The following is a 25,283-nucleotide window of genomic DNA, read 5'->3' as shown; positions in this document are numbered from 1 at the left end:
AAGATTGAAATTAATAATTATGAAGAAATATAACATTCAAACACTAATAAAAGAAAAACAAGAGTAATTAATATTAGATTTTGTAGCAAAAGAATTTACTAATGGCAAAGAGGGATTCTATAAAATGGCAAAAGAAGACACAAATGAAGAGAATAAGCAAGAAAGACAGCCTTTAAAAAATTACCTGAAATATGTTCTTTGTCTGTTGTCAAAATAAGAGAAGTCCATATTTCCTAGGAAATAGAAAAAGAGAAAGGTTGTTGAAACAGGGTCACCACTGACTGCGGCAGTCTCCTGGCCCCAATCAGTCTGCGTGTTTACCGGGAAAGCCGTGCTGGCTTCGTTCTGGGTTGTAGCAGTGGAGATGATGAGAAAAGTGGCTGGATTCTAGATGCAACATGATGGTTTAGGCACCAGGATGCCTTGCTACATTGGATGTGGAGGATGAAAATACAAGAGCCAAGGGTGATTTGAGGTTCTTAGAATTGTTGGCAAGGTAGATGAATTTGTCCTACATGAGCTAGCAAACACTTCAGGAGAAGCTTCTAAAATCATATTTGAATATTTTTTGAACCCAGAAGGGTTCCTGTCCTAAATAGCTTTGGTGAGGGATGGATGATACTTAGGTAAAGTCTGAGGCTAGCTAACGTGATGACTCCAAGAGTGAATGTAGATGGAGAAAAGAGGTCCAAGAATGTGCAAAACACATTCTGGAAGAGCCAGAAAGGAGACTGGGAAGGAGAAACCAGGAAACAGGAAGCAAACCAGGTGAATGTCATATCCTGGGAGAATTGTGTGAAGAAGGATGTATGTGAAGGATGGGGAAGTGATCAGCTGAGACTGGTGCCATGTGAAAGTTAGTGCCATGGAAGAAAATAGATTTGTGGGGAAATGAGAGAAAAGGTTCCACTTGATTGAATTCTAGAGAGAATAGAGAGAAATTAGAGGCACTGAGCAAAATAACTCTTATAAGCAGCTTTACCCTAAAGGAAAGGAGAAAACTTGAGTGACGGAGATAAAAGTGGGATCAAGAGTCTACTTTCTTTAAGGTTAGAGAAGCTGTACTAATTTTATACCAGAAAGATCTAATAACAGGCCACGGGATTCAGGACAGAATCATTCCAGGGGGTTCCTAATGTACCAGTGGAGTAGCCAAGCTCTGCTAAGAGGGGCAGTTTGTGGGCAGTCACAGAAGCAAGGCTGTGTCCTGGGATTCAGGTGCAGATGAGGAGGTGTAGGTGGAGTAGAGATCTGGCAAATCTCTTTTGATTTGTCTGAAGACCTTATCTATACTCACAAGGAAGAGATGGGTGGGTAAGTTAGAAGAGACAGGAAGGGTATGGAAGGTCATCTAGAAGAAGGAGTAGAGGCATTAAGCCGTTTGGAGTAAACATAAACTTAAAGTGCAGTCAGTGGTGTGGTTCTTGTGATTCCAGGATTGGGGTTGCAGAGTGAGGTAAATTTATAGACCTTTCAACATGCGCCCTAGGCCAGGGAATGGCTTCCTTGCCTACCCTTGTCTAGTTAGGACAGAGACCTACTTCTCAGTTAGGCATATCAGGGTGGCTCCTGACTTGCTTATGGGAGGGCAAGAGAAGGAGGAAAGGTTTTTCTGTGAGCGCAGGTGAGATCCAAGAGCAGTGTCACACCCAGAAGGGTTCCTGTCCTACACAGGTCATTGCTTTATTTCAGCATCTTCTCTGAAGTATCTCCTGTGTGTCTAGCCCTTTCTTTACCTGATTGGTTCATGGAATTGTCACCTGCTTGCAACTCTCTCATTGTCTTTCTCCTGTACCCTTTTAGGGTTGTGGTCCCCAGGCCTTCAGGATGTGGGCGTAAATGGACAGTGTGGCGATATCCTCACCAACAAACGATTCATGCTGGATATGCTGTATGCCCATAACAGAAAGTCCACGGATGATGAGGAGAAGGGTGAGGATGAGACCAGGAGGACTGAGCAAGAAGTGGACACAGTGGCCAGCCTGGCCACCAGGATATCCACCTTGCAGGCCAACTCTCAGGCTCCGGAGGACAGTGTCAGGAGGGTGGATGTAGGCTGTCTGGACAACCGGGGCAGTGTGAAAGCATTCGCAGAGAAATTCAACAGTGGGGATCTGGGGAGAGGTTCTGTCTCTTCTGATGCTGAGTCCAATGACAAGGTCCCAGAGACAGCACCCACACAGCCAAAGACTGAGTCAGATTATATCTGGGACCAGCTCATGGCCAATCCAAGGGAGCTCAAAATCCAAGACATGGATTTCACCGACCTAGGGGAGGAAGATGACATCGATGTCCTGGATGTGGACTTGGGTCAAAGGGAGACTCCAGTGCCACCTCCCCCTCCCCCACCTACCTTTCTGGGTTTGCCACCCCCACCTCCTCCACCCCTGTTGGACAGCGTACCTCCCCCTCCAATCCCTGGTAATTTATTGGCTCCTCCTCCTCCAGCATTCAATGCTCCTCAGGGTTTAGGGTGGTCCCAGGTACCCAGGGGTCAGCCCACATTCACTAAGAAAAAGAAGACTATCCGTCTGTTTTGGAATGAAGTCCGGCCTTTTGATTGGCCATGTAAGAACAATCGCCGTTGCAGAGAATTCCTGTGGTCAAAACTGGAACCCATTAAGGTGGACACTTCTAGACTGGAACACCTGTTTGAGTCTAAATCCAAGGAACTGTCTGTCACAAAGGTACTGCTGGCCTCCTGCATGTTTCTTAATTCGTAGTAGGGTAGAGCTGAAGAGATGCATTCATTATAAAATGCCTATCTTCATGTTACTTTGGCTATTTGGTAAAAAGTCCATTTATATAAAAATGTGACCTATAGGATAGTTTTCCTGTGTCACATGCTGAATGTAAGCTACATGATGGGATATGGGTTTACTAATATGCAAAGTAGCCTTTAAAGAACCAGATAACCTGAGGACGAGACAGAAACGTTAGCCCTAGCACAGCCCAGTGTTAACTAGAGACAGTGAACTTGTAGATTGCCAAACTCAGAAAATTAGTTTATTTAATCTTACCATCAGAGATTATGGTTATAGTAATACTTGGAACTTTAGCCATTTGAACTTTGAGCTCATTGCTTTTGCAAAGGCAATCATTCAAGTGATATTTCTTTGGATGACCCCCTAGTCCAACACACTACAACTGCCGAAATGTTTCATAATAAGTATATATTTAGCATCCTGTTAGTATTATATATGCAACTAGCCTTCTTATTTCTCATAAATATTTGAGAATCTGTAGGCATGACTAACAGGTGTTGCATCTACTTTTCTTATATAGAAAACACATGAAGTCATTGGGCATCAAAGGAAAAGTGATGGTTCATGAACACTGATGAAAACACTGGGAGATACTCTATCAGATTGTAATTTTTGTAATTCAGTGCATTAGTAATGCCTCCTTTGCGTATTTTAAGGAATGTTGAGACTCTTTTTGTTTTTTTTTTTTTTTTTTTTTGGTCTTTTTCATTTTTACCGGTACCAGGGATCAAACTCACGATCGCCTGCTTACAAGGCAGGTGCTTATGTCGCTGAGCTAAATCTCCAGCCCTTGAATATTGAGACTCTTATGATTCAGGATTTGTTTCAATTTTAAAGCATCTTAGGGTATGAGAAGGCACTTTGTAAGGTAATGTAAACATGAAAGAGCTTATTGAGGAGCTTCAATTCTAGCTCTGTGTTAGAATTCTAACTCCATGTTGCATCATCTGTTAATTTTTTGGAATGTGTAGTGTATAAAGCTACCTGAACCAGGCTTTCAGACCTGACAGTAAGGACCAATGCTGAATCTAACACTGTGTAGCATCCTGAGGACTAGAGTGCCCTTCAAACAAGGTGGTGCCTGTAGTTGCTCTGTGATACTGAAGGGTCAGTTAGTGGAGTTGTAAGTGAAAATTCTTCCTTTAAAATCCATGTCGAGTTTTTTAAACTACTTCCTGCTCCTTATTCTTTGACCTTTGCCCCGTACCTATTTCTGCCCTGTCCCAACAAGAATGTGAATCTAAATCATTTCCAGCTTTAGGGACTCTTGTCAAGTCAAAATTAAAGCTTTCTCATTTGTAAATTCGAACTGCTGAGAGCTAATATGAAAAATGAAGCCCAATTAGTCCTGTCCTTCACTTGAAAGTGAATCCAGCTTTTGTATTATCTAGAAAATAGCTCCTAGAGGTGTGGTCCGGGACATTCACACTTGGCGTGCCCAAACCCTAATTTCTCCAGATTGGTGCCGTGTGTTGCTAAACCAACCACATGCCCTTTTCTCGTTCTGCCTGGCATTTAGGAGATGAACAGCCAGGAGTTATGTTTCCTGAGAGTTACCCACAACCTAGGACAGCATTCTGTGTTTGCCAAGTGTTGCCCACAACCTATTTTGCTGACACCACCACCTGACCCACTGATCCAGTTGGCCAGTGCCACCGCCACTGCCTCCTCCTTCTCCTCCCTCCACTCCTCCCCTTCCCCTCCCCCTCTTCCCCCTCCTCCCCTTCCCTCTGCCCCTCTTCCCATCCTGCATTCACTTGGCTGCTCTGGACTTCTTGTGGTTGCTTATTGCTCTTAGAAGTTGCCAGGGAGAGGCTGCTCTTGAATCAGCATTGGGAGGGATAGAAAGGAGTAATAGGTTGTCAGTGAAAGCTCTTCTCACTTCCTTTTTGCAAAGGAAACAAAAAGATTAAATGTCTTTGACTAGATCCAAAATGAATGGTTCACTTGCCTTCCTCTTTGCTTCCGCTATACTTTCGTTAGTGTTTTGGATGGTGATAAGATTTTGGCTTCTGTGCTCTTTACAGCTCAAAATTCCATTCTTACCTGACGTAGGTAGCTACTTCTTAAAAGATCTTGAATACCTAGCTAATGGTAAATATTTGCCTCATCTTATGAAGTAGATTTTGCATCTAGATTCTACCAACTGTGGAAGGAGTTGAATCTGAACTTGTACAGACTTTTTTCTTGGTATTATTCTCTAAATAATACAATATAACCATATATATGTGGCATTTACATTGTATTAGGTAATATAAGTAATGCAGAGATTTAAAGTATACAAGAGAATGTACATAAGATATATGCAGAAGCTATGCCATTTTTATTTTAAAGAGGATAAAACAGAATAAAACCAATCAAACCAATGTAAGTGACATAGGATTTCAAAATATTCCAAAATCAACAATAATTATCATAGTCCCCTTTGGTGTCTTCAAAATAGCTGTAGATAACTCTGGACATGGTAAAAATCAAACAGAACAGAATAGAATAGAAACAATAAAAACAAAACAATAAATGCAATAAAAGACTCCAAAACAAGCCAATAGTAAATCCAAAATTGCTACCATAATACATCTTGCTACCTTTGAAACAGCTGCTCCTGCCATCAGATTTGACACAATCAAAGAAAACAAAAGAGAATAAAACCCAACACAGCAAAACAATGAAAAAAATATAGGACTTCAAAACAAGACCGTAGGAAATCAACAATGGCTGTAACTCTCAAAAGGAAGTCTTCCTGCCACTTTATTTAAAATGAAAATGCAAGGATTTCAGTGTCCTCAGTGGTCCTGTAACCAGTCCCTCATAAATACTGAGGGACAACTATATTGAAAAGTTCACCAAGTTGATTCCAGAGGGTTCTATAATAGGATGCCGAATTTCTTGCCTTGATTTTTGGAATAGGAGACATAAGCACGAGTTTATTTGCAAAATGTTACAAAAGATAAGAATGAAAATTAGAATTAAAATACATTACATTGATGAGGTAAGTCCATTTTGTATATGTTACTAATTCAGTTATAACCAGTTTCATTTCTGTTCCTTATCATTGCCTGTGACTTTGTAAAACAGCTATATACAACCATTCCCAAATTCTGACTCATGAGAAGTTTTTCATTAAACACAATAAACTACAACAACAATGAAATATGCTTCATGAGGCAGCATAAAAGAAAGGGAATTAGTTTTAGTGTCTGTTTGAAAACTAGTACCATACTGGTGTTATAGGGCATGACTGTCACCATCTAAGCTCCCCCCAAACAGCCATAAGCCAGATCCAAGACTGGACAGACCACTTAATGAACATAAAAACAAAAGGTGTGCTTTTTGGTTTCCATTCAAAATAGTTTCTGAGACAGGATCTATATTCTTCTCTTAGCAGGAAATATATAGCTTTGTGGTAAGATGAATTTCATTGTGTTTTTTGGAGAAAGAAAAAAAAATTTAGTGCTAAATTCCATCATATATTGTTTCTATATCTTGTCTGATATGTAAAGTATCACACAGGAGACAGTTAAAGTGCTCCCAGAGAAAATTGTCAAGACAGAAAGTCTTTGGAGGGTCTGGACTTGGAACCATCTTGAGGAGTACCAGGAACTATCTGTACAGCCCTTGTGCCTACTCAGGACCGGCAAACCCTCGATCCTCCAGAAGGCATTGCCTTTGTCACCACCAAACTGAGGCAAGAATGGAGTAGACCATGAGGACCAGAAAGAAGTACAGACTTGGTTTCCCCTTTACAGACCTGATTTTTTGTGTTCATTAGGTTTATCTAATGGAGGAAACTCAATTCTAGTTGTGAAGAAATTTGTTTTTTTAACCGAAAGTTTCAGAGTAGATCAGCATTGTGGATGGTGACTTTTTAAGAGAAGGTGGGGATGATGATTTAATGGGCCAGGGGATAAAAGCCTCTGTCTTGAGTTTTTTTTTTTTAATTTTAAAGAGAATAAAACAAAACAGAATAGAACAAAGCAGATCAGAACAAAACAATGCAGGCAACATAGGATTTCAAAACAAGACAACATGAGATCAACAGTGGCTACCATGATGTCTCTTGTTTTCTTTGAAATAGTTGTCCACACCTTCATATACAGTACAATCAAACAAAACAAAATAGTATAAAACCAATCAAAAATGAAAGCACCACAGGCCTTTAAAGCCTGTTTGGGTTATTTTTAAAGCACATTCTAAAACACAATAAGGTGGTAACTCGCTGATGTAAAGTGACAGCTGAGGCACCAAAGGAGCAATACCTTTCTGCTGCCTACTTTAACACTGATATCCTTGACTTGATTTATTTTCCTGAAAAGAGAACAGAACTTCACTACCCTAAATTCAAATTCAGAACAAAGGGAATGCGCTCTTTTAATATCAAACTCAGAAAATCTGAGCTCTGCCTAGAAGTTCCAAACATAAAATTTTTTTGTCTGTTGAGCCAGCATTGGTAATCTCACCTAAGTCTTCCAGGTAACGTGGTAGAGAAACTAACACAGACTGACTAACTGTTGGCATCTGCAGTCAGAGGCTCAAAGGGTAAATATGGGAAACTAGTACTTTTTTCTTCACTTAATCATAAGACAAGACTATTCTGGCAAGGAATTTTATTCCTAAGTAATGGTTTTTCAGCCTTCATTGAGTATTAGTTTTCTGTTTGTTGTGTTTTGTTTTGGTTTTTGCCTCTGGGTTTTGCTTTAGTAGTGCCTCAGCATCTCCCTTATTATAAGACTTGAGGAAAACTCCATAGTCATCTCATTCCTGTGGCATTAGTATCAGGGCATCCTTGTAACTGTCACTTTCTCAGTAGGCAGTTTTGAAACTGTCACTGTGGCATCACTTTTGGCAGTGAGCAGGGAACGAGGAGGAAGGATTTACCATTTCTAGAACTTCTGTCTTGCTGAGCCAGACCGAGGGCCTCTGACCTAGATGCTGAGAAGTATGAGCAGAGGTTGGTCTCCTTTCATGGAAGTACTTTCTAACTTAGCGGTATTCTCCCAGAGTCGGAGTTCTCCAAATAAATCTATCTATAGTCTAGCTTCTATTTGCAGCCACAGTGCTTTCTGGAGTGACGAGTTCTGTGTGTTGAATATTCACTTTTTAAATATCACATCCTCTACTAGGAGTAAAATAACTCTAAAAATTCAACAGAGTAATTGGTTATATCAGCATTTCAGGGAACCTTAAACTTAGTGCCTATTCTATACTATTTAAATTTGCCTTCTTACCTTGTTCTAATTGCTTCTTGAATCCCCAGCCTTTACTTTTCCAAAAATTAATGATTTCAAGGGAAAATGAAGATCTTTTTCTATCCCCAGGATGTTGACTAAAATCAGGTTATGTTCACTCTTGCATGGTGACTATATCACCTTCCAGTAACCATTTAGAATCACATTTGAGCAGCTGGGGATTTGGCTCATTGGCATAAGCACCTGTCTGGCAAAGTGTGAGTTCATGAGTTTGATCCCAGTACCAAAAAGAAAAGAAAAAAAAAAACCTTAGCAAAACAAAACTAGATAGAATCACATTTGAGTCCTTATTTACAGATTGTAAAATATTTGTTTTTAGAGGCAATAATTTATTCTACCCAAAACCTCAACTTGCAATCTCTCCATGAGGCATTTGTCAGCTATCTCTGCACCAAAGGTTAGTGTTTTGCAACTCTTTGGACAGACTTGTGGCGCCGCATTGCTTATCTCCATCTGGACCTGAGTACGTGGCTTAACTGTTCTTAAAAATAGTGGTATTACTCTGTCTGATTCTCCATGCCTTGGAGTGGCTAAAATTGCAAGATCTTACCTCTTGGCATTCAAAAATTGATTTGGAACTGGGTCTCTAACCCAGCTAGCCACCCTCCAGGTGATTCTGGGCTGCAGAGCACTGTCACAGCTTTCCCTAAGGCTTACCACTTGGCAGTCACTACTTAAGTTGGCTTCCTTCCCCGTGCTTCCCAGAGGTCCTGTGCCTCTTTTGCCCTTGAATGCTATCCACTAGATACCTTTCTCTAGAAGAAGGTACCTCTTTCTTCTTTAAAACTGGATCCTTATCATTCCTGGGCACCTTGTGAAGAAGGAACTATGTTGCCTTAATCACATCTTTCCTGTTTCTTCTGAGTCCTGTGCTCTTGAGAGACAGGGTAACCTCTGTCTCTCATATATCTTGGCTGTTCACACCCTGCCCCCCTCTCCCTGCAGTGCTCTTGGCCAAGACAGAAGAAACAATAAAAGCCCTACATGGCATCCAAGCCTGAAGCATTTCTCCAGAGATGGTCTTGCTCTGGTATGGAAAGGCTACCATGGACATGTTGGAGGGCCCCTGGTTGGCACGGCTTTGAAGAAGGAGCCCTGCTATAAGAACTCAGTTAGACGTTTTGGTGCTAAAACAGAGCCTGGCTTCTTCCCAGGGTCCCTCCTTAAAGAAGCAAGCTCCCCTTCTCCATGAATACTTCTGGACTTATTTGGGAAAACAGGATGTTGAGAGATAGCCCCACAGAGATTTCCCCCACACTGCCACACACCAACCCTTGTACAAATTTCCCCCAGACATGGTTGTTCCTGTTTTCACATCCAGCCACGGCCCTAGACTAACAGCCTATACCCAGATCCTGGGCCCACAGATGTCTCCTTCTAACCTCTCCCTCCCTGAGAGTCCCTGGAACTTGTTGAGGAAGAGGGTAGAGATTCTGGCCCATTGACCTTTTATCGAAGAATTGGGACAGAGACCTTAACTTCCTGTTACCTAAGGTTGACCAATCATGTCACAGGCTTCCTGGCCTTCCACATACCAGCATTTTTTGTTAGCACCTATGGAACTGTTCTCATCTGCAGACTCTGCACCCAAAAGTCACTCAGGAAATGCCTGTTTCAGGAAACGTGACAGCCAAAAGAGTCAGTAAATATGGGAATATGTGCAACCAATTAGAAAGAGACTGTTGGAGGCCTGAACTTCTTCTCCTGCCTCCATTCGGGTTTTGGGGTTCTAGGTCATCACTTGATAATGTTCAAAGACTGCAGTCAGCAGGGATGTTGATGTACCCTATTCAGCCAGAGGTTCCTGGTGGGGGATGGCACCGCACCCCTCCTTGGCTCTTCCTACATGGGCCTGTGTTCCTGCTTCCCTCTAACTCTCCTTTTCCTATGAAAGCAGACTCAGTTGAGCCACACTGTCACAGTGTTCACTTACCACATTGATCTGTTTTAAGAATATTGTTGTTGACTTGTTAAGTTCCTACAGCCTTTCATATTAACTTTTAAATATGTTTTTCTAATTCCAAAAGCAGGTCTTATTGAAAGTTTGATAGAATTATTTTAAATATGTATGTTAGATAAGAGCTTTTTGGCACACCCATAAATTGACTTCCTAAGAGCCCGGCATGGTGGCACATGCCTGTAATTCCAGCTCTTTGGGAGGCTGAGGCAGGAGTTCAAGACCAGCCTGACCAGATTAATGAGTAAATAAACCCTGTCTCAAAAACAAAAACATAAAGGGGGCCAGAGATATAGCTCAGTGCAAAGGCCCCAGGTTTAATCTCCAGTATCAAAAAAAAAAAAAAAAAATCCTACCCAGGAACATGACGTTTTTGTCCATCCAAGTCCTTTCAATATTTTCAAGAAAATTTCGACATTTTTTAAAACAGTAGACTCTGCTTTGTATTGATACTTAAAGAGATTAATTCTTGGTTTTGCTTTCTTGTTTGGCTGTTTTCATGACATGTATCTATTCTCGGGTCTCGAATTTAAATGCAAACGTTTCAGTTTCCTATCCATAAGCTACTTTTCTCTCTCTTCTTTCCAACCCTGGTTCCATCTCTTTCCTATCACATCTCACCCCTTAGAGGTCTTCAGACGGCCATAGCCCATTTCCTAAACAACTTTAGGAGGGCCACTCTTCTCCTCTGACCCCTGCTTTATAACTCCATCCTGTCATTTCCTAATTTCCTAAAATTGTACATCATGGACAGTCACCACAGTTTCCAATCAGAGAAATGCAATAAGGAGAAGGGTGTCTGAGAAAGACTTTAGCAAGTGCTGTTTGGATGGATTGGAGAGGAAAAGAGCTAGGAAGCACGAGGCTGGTGGTGGCTGCTGGGAGAGGCTGGATGCTGGAGAGTCAGGCTCTGGGCGGAGGTAGCGAGCCTGGAAGAGGAGGAGTGGGCATGCAAGGCTTTGTGGAAAAGGAGGTGACAGTCATTGCACTGTCATGGAACCATGAGGAGGCCCTAGAGAAACTCACTGTGGCTCTTTGATCCTGAAAAACAACTTCAAAGGATCAGAACTGATCACTACTTGTCCTTGGAGAGGGACTTGTCCTCCCAGGGACAAAGAGCTTTGTCTTCCTCTTGCAAGTACAGCATTAGGTTAATGTTGGGGGAGAGGGGCTGGACAGGACTGCACAGCTCCACACAACCTGTCCCCTCACCTTGGTCAGAACTAACCAGTAAATACTTGAGTGTTCATAGCATCAGATGGATGTTTGCTTAAATTTTCAAGAATGGTATTTAAAACATCTCTTGGCCAAATGCTTAAATTTTCAAGAATGGTATTTAAAACATCTCTTGGCCAAAATCTAGAGATTGAATAATTCCAGTTTTCAGCTTTCTCAGTAGCTCACCTTGCTCAGTAGTTTGCCCCTCACTGGTTTTTAGGGGAGTGTGTGGGGATATCTATCATTGACTAAGCTGAGTTTTATTAAGGAAGAGACCCAGGGCATGTCAGGTGCAGTCACTACGTAGGTCTGTTCAGGGTGTTTGCCACACTTGGACGCAAGTTGCAGGAAAGAGGCTGAAATCTGAGTGACACTCAAGCAGCTGTTTGTCATGGTGCTCTGTCTCGCAGGGAGCTTCTTTTTCTCTTCCACATAAAGACTGTAGCTGGGCTGGCTGGGCCTGCATAGCATATCTCCAGGACCCTGGAGTGACAGAACTGTAGGAGTCGGAGGCTGGGGGCTAACATTTCCCAGTGAAGCCTTGTGGCCATTCCTTATGCTCAGAAGACTTCTACAGCTGCACCTTCCGGCCTCATGTCCACATTCTTGGCAGGAATAAGGAGAAGAGCAATATGTCTGTCCCTTTTTAGTCATTAAAACAAAAGCTAGAACTAAGCCATGGTGTTAATTTTAGATACAAAGGGTCTCAGGAGGTAATTTTTAAACCAATTCATTACCAGCCTATGGAAATAACTAGGGTCCTGGTGGTGATGGGGGGAGAGAGAATAACAAGAGTAGGTTCCCCTGCTGAGCCCAGGGAAGCAGGCATCGCCACTGCAGTGTCTAATACCCCTTGTCAGGGGCCGTGCCTATATTCAGCATATTGAATATCCTCAGCATATCCTCTCTTATTCCTTGTAGTCTGAATAAAACACACTATTTTAAATTAAATTTAAAAGCTATGTTAATAATTTTCAGGAGTTCATCTTAGTTCATTTGATTAAATATAGAGAAGACAAAGCCTGCCCAGCAGAGCAGAGATGCATTTATGCCACATGTCCCTGAGAGCAACTGTTCAAAATTGATGACCACACCCACAGGCATTGCCCCTCCTAGCCACCAGGCTACAAGCAGCTGGGTTGCTTTCAATTGTTTTCTTCATGGAAAAAAAAATTGAGTTTATTCTCAAATGCATATTTGAGGATTTAAAATAGAATTTTAGCAATTAAATTTGGATGCCCAGGAAGACTGCAGTAGGACTTAGTCCATTTTCCCCTGATGGCTCCTAGAGTCTAGTCTTCTCCTAGTCTCTGGGTGGCTCAGCTGCTCCCAGCCCAGCGGGGTTCCTGCTGCGAAGGAGAAGGTGAGAGCAGACAGTGAGTAGGGGTCTATCTGCTGAGTTTGGCTAAAGCCCCTCAGCTGGCTCATGTGGTCTTCTGAGATGTGGCCCCATCAAACCTACAGTATCATCCGTATCCCCACCAGTTTCCAGGCCTATGCAAAGCTGCTGCTTATCTCCTTCCTTTCCCCATAACCACAGACTATATCTGTAGGCCTAGCTCAATGTTAGCTTTTGCAGGCTCTCACCCTCTTCACCCAGGTGAGTTACTCACCCTCTTCACCCAGGTGAGTTACAGCTGCCTTGCCAGTGAATCCACTTAGAACCCCACCGCCCTGTTGAGTGTGTCTTTCGTTTCAGGGGAGCCACTCCACCTTACTCAGCTTTGTCACCCTAGCCATGTATCAGGAGAATCATCCTCCCAGCTGCATTTGTCTCAAGGGAATCTTGAGCAGGGAACTTTCTGGACTAGATCTCCTCCTGTTGTCCCTCATCCCCACTGCTACCCCTGCTGTTAACTTCCTCAGAGTTGAAAGGAAAGGTGGAGAGGGCAGGAGGGTTGTGGTCACAAATCTTGGTGGTCACAAGTGTTGGCTCAGTATCTCACATTCTTTGTCTGCTATGGCTGCCCTAATGAAATACCATAGATTTAGTGGCTTAAACAACAAAAATTTTTTATGCTTCTGGAGACCAAGAATTCCAAGATAATATGCTGGCTGATTTGGTTCCTTATGAGGATGTTCTTCCTGGCTTTCACATGGCCACTTTCTTGCTGTGCAATGGAGAGAGCTGGCTTTTTGGTCTCTTATAAGGACTCTAAATCCACCAAGGGAATCCTACCCTTGTGACTTTGCCTAAACCTAATGTCCTCCAAAAACTATCACATTGGGAATCAGGGCTTTAATACTTGAACAGGAAAGGAACATAGACCTTCAGTCTGTAACACACACTTACTGAGTTTTGGCCACACATTAGCCCTGGAGGCTTCGAGAATGAGACAAATCTAGGATGTGACTCTGAAAGGTACCCAGGCCAGCAGGAAAACCACACTCCCAAGGGCTCACAGCAGATGCCAAGACACCTCTGTTGCCTGTCTATATCTGTAGCCCCAGCACCTGCCTCTCTCTCTTTCCTCTTCATCAGCACGTGGCTTTCCATTTCCTTTCCTTGGACAGCCCCTCTTCCTTCACAAAGTGGACAGCTGTACCTGTGTCTCAGTTTAGCAGGAGAGGTCAGGTGCTGTAATCTAGAGGGGCTGACAGACCAGCTGTGCTGGCCTCTTCTCATCGGCTCTGTCTTCTCAGCACGTGTACTCCAGGCACACACCATCTGTCTGGGGGCCAACCAAGATGTATTCTGACACCTCACAACCCAGAAAGGAGCCTGAAAAGTTTTAGTTTTATTTTCACTGCTTCTATGGAAAAAAACAGGGATTTTTTTCTTGCAAAATATCACATTTTTCCCAATTGAAGGAAAATCAATTTTATTTTGTAATGTGTCTGACTTGAGAAGTTCCATTGCTGACCCAAGCTTGGCAGCTTCTCGGAGCTTAGTCCTTGATCTCTTTCTTCTGAGCTGAGTGGTAGCCAGTCCTTCCCTGAACTGGAGCCATTTGTTTTCATCTCTAAATACAGAATGAGTTTGCTTTTAAAAATGAAACACAGAAAAGACCTAAGATGATGCATTAATCTTTGTTTTTCCTTGCTTTATCACCAAGAAAACTGCTGCAGATGGAAAAAGGCAGGAGATCATTGTTCTAGATTCCAAGAGGAGCAATGCCATCAATATTGGTCTGACAGTGCTGCCCCCTCCAAGAACGATTAAGATCGCCATTTTGAATTTTGATGAATATGCCTTAAACAAAGAAGGAATTGAGGTAAGAGAGTTCTGTCAAGGATTGCTTGTGTTCTATAACATACCACATGCTTAAAATGTTTATCATATTATTCTATCCATTATGACTTTCTTCATAAGGTAACTTGACCTTCTTTTGTTGGTCTCAGCCAGATTCTGAATAATGTTACTAATTCTTATGTTTTTACTCTGGAGGTATGCGAGCTTTACTTTATCTATGAAATTCAGAGATTCTTACTCTCCAGTTCATGCATGGATTTCTTTTGATACACTCTGCCTGCCTCAAATGGAAAAGAATTATTCCAACCACCTTACAAGAGAGATAAGGCCTTCTTTCATGTCATTTCACATGTGATTAGAAAACACTTTCAAATGTAGAGTTTTTAATAGATGCTCATATCTATGTAAAGGGTTTTCTCTCTTGGCACTTATTGGAATATGTGAAGAGGTATTTGGTATGATAATATAGAAAACCAAGCAACCGAGGCTATAGCCCTTGTTGACCTCAAAAGTGAAGAAAGATTGGGTGACATGACCATGATGCGACCCATGATGTGACCTTGTTTGGAAACAGAATTTTATGGATGTAATCAAGTTAAAGTAAAGTCACTCTGGATTAAGATGGGCCCTAAATGCAATGGTGTCCTTATAAGAATGGAGACATTTGGACACAGACACAGAGAAGAGAATACCATATGATGACAGAGAATACATAGGGAGACACATAAGACAGACTGTCACATGATGACAAAGACATAAATTAGAGTGTGCTTATACGCCAAAGAGTGCCAAGGATTGCAAGCAAGCACCAGAAGGTAAAATGAGGCGCGGAATAATTCTCATCCAGAGGCTTCAAAGGAAGCATGGTCCTGCTAAGTCCTTGCTTTGGGACTTCTAGTTTCTACATCTTGAGTAGTACAGTTTTCTTCTTCTAAACCACTCAGTTCATAGTCTATTATTAAGGCAGCCCTAGAAACCTATATAAGGCCCAGTTGGCTCCACTCTGAGAAATATGTATTCCCAGTTTCAGGAACAGAGTCAGGCTGGCAGCATGTCCATGCGGGCACAGCAGGTAGAAAAAAATGTGTAGTTGACAGTTGGCAGAGCTGAAGAGAGATACTAATGCACCTGCCTGACAGCAAGAAGGGGCAGGCCAGGCATTTGTGTAGAACCCTCCCATTCTGGAGTCCCCAGGAGAAGGGCAGAGCCTACTATTAGTAACTATTAGGGCAAACTAAGTATAAGACACTTTTTCAATGAGAATAAGCCAGGTACAGGCCTGGCCATCCTGTGTACTTATCAAGATTGTTTAGAAATGGCAAACACTCAAATTCACATGTAGAGAGGGTTTAAATAGCCAACCTAGTTGAAGGAATCATGACAATCTCTTTTTAAAAAATACTTGTCCTTGTTAAGAGGAGTTGGAAGTCCATCAGGGACAGTGTTTCCTTTGGCTTTTGCTTTTGTTCTTTCCTAAAACGTAGCTCTCCCTGGGTGGGGAAAGTTGCAGATACAATAAATTATATAGATTTTTAAATGAGCCAAATTATTCTTTTTCCTTGTCTGGCCATTTTCTATCTGACCACCCTTTAGGTCCAGAAAGGAATATCCACAGTAGCATTAATGCCAGTGAATATAGTAAGAATAGGTAGATGCATCACAATATCCTCCTTAAAAGTTTTGGAGGTGCACATATTCTTCTGCTCTCCATCTTGAAGATGAAGAAAGCAAATCCCAACACTAGCCTCACAGACCTATGAGAGATCCACCAGAATGTATGCCCCAGACCCTGAGTCCCAGGGTGGGTACTGGGGATGGCTTCCCAGGAGGGATTCTTGGGCCTGAGCCATGTACCCAAAGAATGAGGGAGAACTGGAAGAAAAGAGAGAAGCATGCAGAAGGCCCCACAGTGTACCTCAAAGTGCTCCTGTGACTTCCCTCAGAGCCCTGTTCCCACCTAGGAACTGCCAATTCAGGGCAGAATTTGAAGTGAGAAGACTCAGCCACAGAAAGCACAGGTGAATCCTTAACAAGATGTTATCATGTCACAAGCCTTCAATAAACCAATATTGGATCACAAGAGATCTTGAAGTTACATTTTGTCAGCTTTCCTTTAGTAGCAGGGTTTCTCAAAGTCAACACTATAGCCATTTTGGTGGGGCAGTCTTTGTCCTGAGGCTGTCCCAGGCACTGCAGGATGTTTACCAGCATCCCTGGCCTCTACTCACTAGATGCCAACAGCTTCTACCCTCCTTTGCTTCAACCCACTGCTGAAAATGTTCCCAGATGTTGTCAAACCTCTCTTGGTGACAAAATCACCCAGGTTGAGGCGCCCTGCTAAAGGCTGCCTGTGTGAGTCCAGAGGTTGTGTCTACCCTTGCACAATTCTCGGCCATGACTGAGAAGACTCCAGCTCTCCTGGAGAATGTGGAATCCAGGACACTGTCACCATCTACTATTTCTGGCCATTAATCTCGGAGACTTGAGGGGCATAGAACGGGCAGTACCCAAAGCTTATTCGGTAGGCTTGTTATTCATGAGTTAAATCAAGACCGAGAGCAGATGGCAATTGTGAACTTACAGATCTTTGCTAATAAGATTTCCAGCTAATGTCCAAAGGGCCTTTAGCCAAACCATCTGCTTCTTGGATGCAATCACCATGGCATGGCACCACAGCTTAATATGGTCATTTAAAAGCTCTGTGTACCTAAACATAATTAGGGTGTATTAAATGACATCCTGTGGCTTTGCCTAGCAACCAGTGGTAGGTACTTGGGGTTTGTCATGCAAACCTGAGGAAGTAGATAACTTCATTAAGGAAGTAGCTCTCAAGAAGAACATTAAATTTTAGTAAATTACTTTAGGGACATCTCTAAAGAGCATGAATAATATTTTTTTCTAACTAAAATGTCACTGAATTATCACAAATGTTTCCTCCCCCTTACTCACCTTGTTAATTTTTAGAGTCTGTGTCTGCTCAGAGGGTAGCACAATCAGTTGGTCCTGAATGACATATCTCTAGGCTCGGTTTGGCTGCCAGGTCTGCCATCCTGGAAACAGAAGTTTCCTTAGCCCTGTATACAAAGCCTCAGCATCTTTCTGAGTGGTTTGTGTTGCAGGAAGCCTGTCCACAAGGCCCTAAGTGCGTGCTGGACACACACAGATGAGTCTGTCCTTGAAAAGTCACAGCTAGCTTAGCAAAGCGGGTATCCAGAGTACTCTAATGAGGGGATGTGGCTGTGCTGTGAATTTTGCATTTCTAGCTAAGTCCCCCCGTACAGTAGAGTTGGTGCAGCCCCTAGAGTTGTTCTCAGCTCTGTCTTATTGGCTCCCGCCTAGCCAATGATTCTGTAACTTGTTTCTTCTGTAGGTTTGATACAATAATTTTTGCCCCAAAGGGCCTTAACGAATAGTCATAAGAATGAAGAAGATGCTCCCAACATATTTTAAGAAGATTTTTAAAAAAGTTGCTACATGAAAATAAGTACATAGCTAGAACACTATTTTTTTCATGAGCAAATCATAAACAAACCAAACTCAGCCCTAAGTTCTCCAACTTTCTACTCTTGTCACTAAAATTCTTGCTACAGATTCTTATCCAAAGCTGTGGCTGGGATTCTGTTCAAAATTGTAAAGCAAAATAACTACTTATTATGTTCTTATCTGGAGCTAAATAAGATAACAAACCCAATAGCATTTGAGTCCACAAAAGAGGATGTTATTGCATTTTTCTCTGAAATATAGCTTTTACATAAAAAAAAAGCAAGTATACTTATAGCAGTATTAAACACCTCCTAGGAGGAAGCTAAAAAGACTGAGAGGTTTTCGTATTTTGGTCTGGTCTGACGTTTGTTTTCCTGGATCGTACCATCATTCATAAACCTAATGACATGGCAGAGGAGTAAATTACAGATACTGTCTTGCACTTCTCCTGTTATCCTTTGTTTATGGGTAAAAGGACCATCAGCTTCCAGGAGGTAGCTTTGACCCACTGTTCAACTGTCTTACAGCTGTTTTTATTGTCAGTGATGTGTAAAAAAATCAAATAAAATAAATTGGCAGATGGCAACCTCATAAATCAACAGTGAACAAATGGTTTAAATTAGAGAAGTGAAAAACAAAAGTAAAAATGTTTGATTACTTTCTCAAAGGAACAAAGCAACAAAAATCATTGCGGGAAAATCCCTTCTGAAGGGTAGAAAAGGTGTTGGCAAGTTTTTGTTTTGGAATTCGTGACATGCCTAAGATAATTCTAAGCATTAAGGAAATTAAAATACAAATTTTAGTATTTATTTTGAAAAACAGTTAAAGAAATAATATCTGCTTGAATTGTTTTGATTACTTTTTAGTGTCATCTGTGTGGATGTCAAGGTATGAGCCCAGCTATGGAAAAATGACAAGCACCATGGCTAGATCTCTCTCCAGGTGCTTACTGTCCACCCATGTAGTGCTAGTGGTTGAAGCCATGGTGGAGAGTGAGTTGGAAGAGGACTTCACTGAACACTTACCAGGGGTTCCCTTCTGTAGCCTCAATCTGGCTGCAGCACAGAATACACATCCTCAATGCTATTGTGTATCAGAAACCAGTGATACACTAAAGACACTCTACCAAGGACCACATCTACCCCACCTAGATATATATCCAAATGCACAATTATATAAACACCTACATATTGGTGAATCAGTTACTCAGTTTACTTTGTTATTTTTTAAGAAAATACAGAATTAAGTTGATTTTTTGATATATAGTTCTATAAGTTTAAAAATGTATATAAATCTTATAAATAACCATTGCAGTCAGGATTTAGGATAGTCTCATCTCCCTGTGAAGCAGTTGTGCGCCCTTTTGCAGTCGCACCCCCATCGCTGCCTCTACCCTTTGGCAACCTGATAGATTCTCTGTCAGTACAGTTTTGTCTTTTTGTGAATGTCACATACATGGAATCTTACAGCATGATCCCTTAGAGATTCAGCAGTCAGATATATCTGTTTTTTTCCTTTTATTGATGAGTACTATTCCATTGTTGGGAATCTGTTTATTAATATATATTGTATGTAATACATTAATATTGTTTATTAAATAATCTGTTTATTCATCCACTGAAGAATATTTAACTTGACTCAGTTTTGAGCAATAATAAATAAAGCTACTACAAGTATTCACATGCAAGTGTTTGTGTGAACAAGTTTTCCTTTCTGTGTAGTAAACACTTGGAATATAATTTCAGGGTTATAGGGAAACCTCTGTATTTAACTTTTTGATGAACTATAACTTGTCTTTTCATTATCTTAGCTGTCTTTCAAAAAGCAAAAGTTTTAATTTGGGCAAAATTCTATTCATTAGCCTCTTTTTTTCTGGCATCATTTAAGAACTGATTTGCCTCACATGAGTTACAAAAATTTTCTCTTTTGTTTCTTTTTGTAAGTTTATGGTATTACATTTTACTTTCAGATATATTATACATTTTGAATTTGGGAGGTTTAAATTGAGATTCATTTTTTGCATATGGAGTCCAGTTGTGTCAACACCATTAGTTAAAAAATCCTATCTTTTCTCCATAGAATAGCTTTTGTGGCTTCATCAAAATCAATGGTCCATATTTAATGTTCTTAAAGTCAGGTGGTGTATGATTCCTATAAGGTTATTATCTTTCACATTCATTCTGGTTGTTCTAGTTCTTGTGCCCTATGATATAGCTTTGGTAATGTTTGTCTATTTTGACAGAAAAATCCAATTTTGATTGGGATTGAGTTGAATTTAAATGTGAGTTTGGGGGAATTTAACATTTTGATTGTGAATCTCTTTAATATGTGAACAGTATGTTTCCTCATTTGTTTAGATTTTCTTTGATGGCTTGAATCAGCATTTTCTAATTTCCAACATACAGATCCTGTACATTATTAAATTTACTGCCTGTGTTTCCATTATAAATATCACTTTTAAAAATTATTCTCCATTATCAATATATAGAGATAAAATGGAGTATTTGTATACTGGCCTTATGTTATACAACATTGTTAAAATCACATTTTTGACTTTTTTTCAAATTCCTTAAAATTTTTTATGGGAACAATCATGTCATCAGCAAATATAAACACTTGTCTTTCTTTTCTAATCAGTATGATTTTTATCTCTTCTTTGTGCTTGGCTAGGATTTCCATACATTATATAAGACCAGTAATGGTTGACAGGGGAATTTTTATTGTATTTTTTTAAATATAAAGGCTGGAGATTTAGCTCATTGGCATAAGCGTCTGCCTGGCAAATGCGAGGCTGTGAGTTTGATCCTTGGTACCAAAATAAAATAAATAAATAAATAAATAAATAAATGTGCTAACTATACTTTGAAACTTGTGAGAACTGTAAGCCTTATGAAGTCTTTTAACCTTCTTCACTTCTCACAATTGATTTTTTACCAAGAACAAATAAAGATAAAAAGATACATTTTTTTCATTAGCAGATGGGTATAACTTTTTATAAATACCATCATAATTTTTCTTCCAGCAGACTTGAGTTTGAATTATTTAAGTACTATCAGTTCTATAAGTAATTAAAATAATTAAAATTGCTTGTATCACATGAAAAGAAAATCGGTCTGAATTCTTTTTAAATAGGTTTTGTAAGCTCTTAAATTAATCCATGAGAATTGCTACAAAGTATAAATTGTTGATGTGTTTCATTCGTCCTCTTGGAGAAAAGGGAATTGTTCAGTCTTCTATATTTCAGCTTTCTCTCACTTTCTGTCCTCCTTTCTTGGCTAAACTGACCTTAATGTCAAGACCACAAAACTTTCAGCAAATGGTATAAAAGTGTGTTTGGTTATGACAGTATAAAACCTATGTGAGGTACAATAGAATTTTTTTACTGTTTGATTGGAAAATTATGGTAAAAATTTGAAAACATCAAAGGAGTAAGATAAAGCCTGCCATTAAGAAACAATGTATTATATCATCACCCTATCTTTCCAGAAAATTCTAACCATGATTCCTACTGAAGAGGAAAAACAGAAAATCCAAGAAGCTCAGCTGGCCAACCCGGAAGTGCCCTTGGGCAGTGCAGAGCAGTTCCTCCTCATGCTCTCCTCCATCAGTGAGCTCTCGGCTCGGCTACACCTCTGGGCATTCAAAATGGATTATGAAACCACAGAAAAGGTGAGAGCATTTGTAAGAGAGGCAGACAGTCCAGTGGCTCCAGTGGGAAAAGGCCAGGTTTTTTTATTACGAGTAGTAAGGTAGTGAAGTATCATTGTTGGCCAGTGTAGGCTGATAATGACATTGTCCTAAGTGGTCAGCAGCCTGCCACTGAGAATTTTCTGTAAATTGTTTGCCTGGCTTCTGCTTCAGACACTAGATTATGGGCACCAGGTTGAATTATTTTATAAAAATTCAAAGTTGTTTCATGCAGTTTTCATTGTAGAAAATTTGGAAAAATGAAGAAAATCATAATATAGAAAATTTCCTGTCCCTCTATTTGGTGATATGCATCTAAGCTGCCACTGACCATAACAGCATGTGCTTTGGTAGCTTTTGAGAGAATATCTTCGGTAGAACATTGAAGATGAAACAGATTTCAAGCAGTTTTGAGGAGACCAGAAGGAAAAAGATCACAGGAGAGGCATGGAATGCTGCTTGGGTATAAAGTGGAAGACAAAAGCAGCGGGGGAGAAGAGGTGGGCAGTAAACTTCAGGGGCTGACTTGAGAGGAAGTGCAGGAAGGAAATAGATTCACAAGCCCAGGTAAAAGGCTGTGCACCTCTATCTTCTAGCAAAGGAGAAAGCAAGTCCCTAACCTAAGGGCTGAGGAGGTGGCAGCAGGATTCGGCAGACTTCAGGAGAGAACTACAAATTGAACATCTCTAATCTGAAACTCTGAAATTCAAACGTTCCAAAATCCAAAGCCTTTTGAGGACCAACATGATGCCACCTGACCTCATGTGACAGGTCACAGTCAAAATGCAGACACATTAAAAACATTATATAGAATTGTTCTCGGGCTGTGTTTAAAGGATATACAGTGAATAAGAATAAATGTGCCCCCAAGATAACTCATTATGTACATGCATATATTTTAGAATCTCTCCCAAAAACCAAAATCTTAAGCACATCTGGTATCAGTCATTTCTGAAAAGGAATACTCAACCTGTACAGTATTTAAGATATGAGGGAGCCTATGAGCTATCTGCTAAAGGAGTATAGTAAGGGAGATTGTATTGGTAGCCAGCCACAGTTGGGAGCCAGCCACAGTGAGGGAGGAATGACCTGGAGGCTGTGCTTGGGCTTAGATGATGGGCAGCAACAGGAAGGACAAAGTATTTAGTATCTGGTATAAGCTTTGTTTGGCCTCCACTGTGGAGTCTTTGGGGATTGGAGCACCTGCCATCTTTTGGCCTTTTATTTTTTTGTACCTGGGAACAAGTGCCTATCATGAGCTTGCTTTGTGCTAAGGAGAACTGCATTTGTTACTATATTATACTGTACAATTTTTTAAATAAATAAAAATGAAAATGTACATTCTTCTTCATCTTGTTTTTAACTAAAAGGAAGTAGCAGAACCACTTTTGGACCTGAAGGAAGGAATAGACCAGCTGGAGAACAATAAAACCTTGGGCTTTATCCTATCTACTCTTCTAGCCATTGGGAACTTTCTCAATGGAACTAATGTAAGTTTTCTTGCCTCTCCCTTTTGACAAAATCCCTGCCCCTCATTTACTGATGGAAGTTTTACCCTTTATCCCAGTGCACAGTAGAACAAACAACATATGTATCTTGTTGCTGAAAATCTGGAGGAAATTTTGTCCTTAAGACAAAATCAGGGCTCATTCATTTGAACTTGAACCTTGTCATAAATGAAGAAGCTTAGAAAAATAAGCACATTATTCTTTACAAAGTTTGGCTACTCCAAAATTGACATTGGGGGAATTTTTAATCCATCCTATTTGTTGTTGTTTGCTGAGCTTATCATTCAAATATTTGTGCTTATACACATGCTAATACTTTTTAAAGAGGCAACTTTGTTGGTGTCGTTGTGGTCTGGCTCTGGCCAGAACACAGAATGCACCAGGGCAAGGGGAGAAAGAAGCTGCAGGTACACAGGGACCAGAGAACAGTCCCGCAGCACCTGGCTGATGGGCTCAGGGCTGTGTGGGAAAGGGTTGGAGGCTGGGTTCCTTCTCACTGTGGCTGGTCCTTGTGTGTTCAGCAAAGGGGGGCAGAGTGTGTGACTGGAGAAGCTTCAGAAAAGCTTCAGAGAGCCCAGAGAAACTAAATATTGGCTACTATGGCCGAGCTTTGATTCTAACCATCTGTCCTGTCCTAAGAGCCTTCATGAAACTTGATTTTCTCATCTTTAATTTAATGTCACCACACAGGCCAAAGCTTTTGAGTTAAGCTACCTCGAGAAGGTTCCAGAAGTCAAAGACACAGTGCACAAGCAGTCGCTTCTCCACCATGTGTGCACCATGGTGGTGGAAAACTTCCCAGACAGCTCTGATCTGTACTCAGAAATTGGGGCCATCACCAGGTCAGCCAAGGTATGTCTGGACATGGAGGAGCGACCCTGCCTCAGCTTCTGCTGTGGGATCTTTATCCCTCATCTCAAAGGAACACAGTCTCTTTTAAGTAAGATGTTCAGCCCTGCCTGCATTCCCTACACTAAAGTTTGTGGGTATGATTCAGTCTGTGCCATGAACTTTTTTCTGTCTCTGGTTCTCGCTCAGATTCTTTCCTGCTGAGGTATGTCAGGCGAGCCTGCCATGCAGCCCTCATTCCTGCAGTCACTGTTGAAGAACTGCTCTCCAGGATGGATTCCCCAAAACATTACAGTTACACAGCCTGTTTTGGGTGGGCTAATGTGTCAAAAAGATGTCATCTGGCTCCTCCTCAGATGCCCACAGGACTTTGCAGGGAGTTGTGGAGCCTAAAACAAGGCATACCTAGCCCTGCTGCCCACACATTGGCCATCCCTGTGATCTTACACACAGGGAACATTTTTATAGGGCTATAAACAATATATAGCACTGGCCCTCAGCTGCAAGCTCTTAAAGTAAGTGCAGGGTTGATTTCTTTATGAGATGCATGTGGATCCCCAGAGGCCTCCAGGGCAGGAGGAGGATGGAGGCTAAACAATGCCCAGAGGAAATGTGAGAACACCAGAACTGGGAGAAATGGAGGGCTTGGGAGCCCAGGAAACTCAGTGGGTTGGAGGACCTTGTTAACTAGGACCCAGGAGCCAGGTCATTGTGCAGGAGCCTCCTTGGGAGACAAGGGCTAGGGAGTAGGAGCTGTGAGTATTGGGAGGCACAGGAGTCCAGTAGGGGAAAAGAAGATAGGCCCTAGGCAGAGTGGGAAGGAATGGAGGACTTTCCTTCCAGGACTTTCCTCCCTCTCTCTGCCTGGACTAACTTGAGGACCTGTTGGCTGGGGGGGCTCTTTATGTGTTTCAGGGGTCACAGGCTGGTAGCCCCCAGGTGTACCATGCAGGGGTCCCTCAAGCTAGCATGGCAGCAGGCCCCTAGCTAGGTAGCTAGCAGAAGGCTTCTCAGAACACAGAGCGCTCTATTTAACAGGACTCATAAAATGTTATTCTGTGACCAGTACTGTTGTACTTTAATGCCCTAACCCAGGCAGAAAGCCTCTCTGAGTGTCCCAGCAGAGGGTCCCCAACTGCTCCTCTGACATCCCACCTGTACTGCCTCAGCTGACAGTTTCCTTAGGAATTTATGACTAAGTCAGCCTGACTGCCCCTGGATCTCCTTCATTCAGAGCTTCCCAGAATTATCAGTTCCCTTTTCACATGTGGCCCTTTGCTTTTTATCTGGAGCTGCCCTAGCTGGAGCTCACTTGTAACCAAAGTGTCCCTGCCCCAAGAGTACTGACTTGATACCAGCCCCTAGTTGACTGCCCCG

General features: G+C 41.5%; 1 protein-coding gene across 19 annotated transcripts in view; it reads left to right on the top strand.

The window, feature by feature from the left end:
• The window catches only part of Fhod3 (formin homology 2 domain containing 3), a 444,662-nt gene that overhangs the window by 389,400 nt on the left and 29,979 nt on the right, over positions 1-25,283 (top strand). For all 19 annotated transcript variants that reach the window (XM_063232040.1, XM_063232044.1, XM_063232043.1 and 16 more), the window contains 5 exons: positions 1,804-2,687; positions 14,243-14,401; positions 21,349-21,531; positions 22,920-23,039; positions 23,748-23,909. In XM_063232040.1, coding sequence (XP_063088110.1) covers positions 1,804-2,687; positions 14,243-14,401; positions 21,349-21,531; positions 22,920-23,039; positions 23,748-23,909 — 1,508 coding nt within the window. The remainder of the gene's footprint in view (positions 1-1,803; positions 2,688-14,242; positions 14,402-21,348; positions 21,532-22,919; positions 23,040-23,747; positions 23,910-25,283) is intronic.

The sequence above is a fragment of the Cavia porcellus genome, unplaced genomic scaffold (assembly GCF_034190915.1).
Source record: "Cavia porcellus strain 051 isolate PalLab524CR breed Dunkin Hartley unplaced genomic scaffold, mCavPor4.1 scaffold_20, whole genome shotgun sequence".
Taxonomy (NCBI): domain Eukaryota; kingdom Metazoa; phylum Chordata; class Mammalia; order Rodentia; family Caviidae; genus Cavia; species Cavia porcellus.
This window is presented reverse-complemented; position numbering and strand designations above follow the sequence as displayed.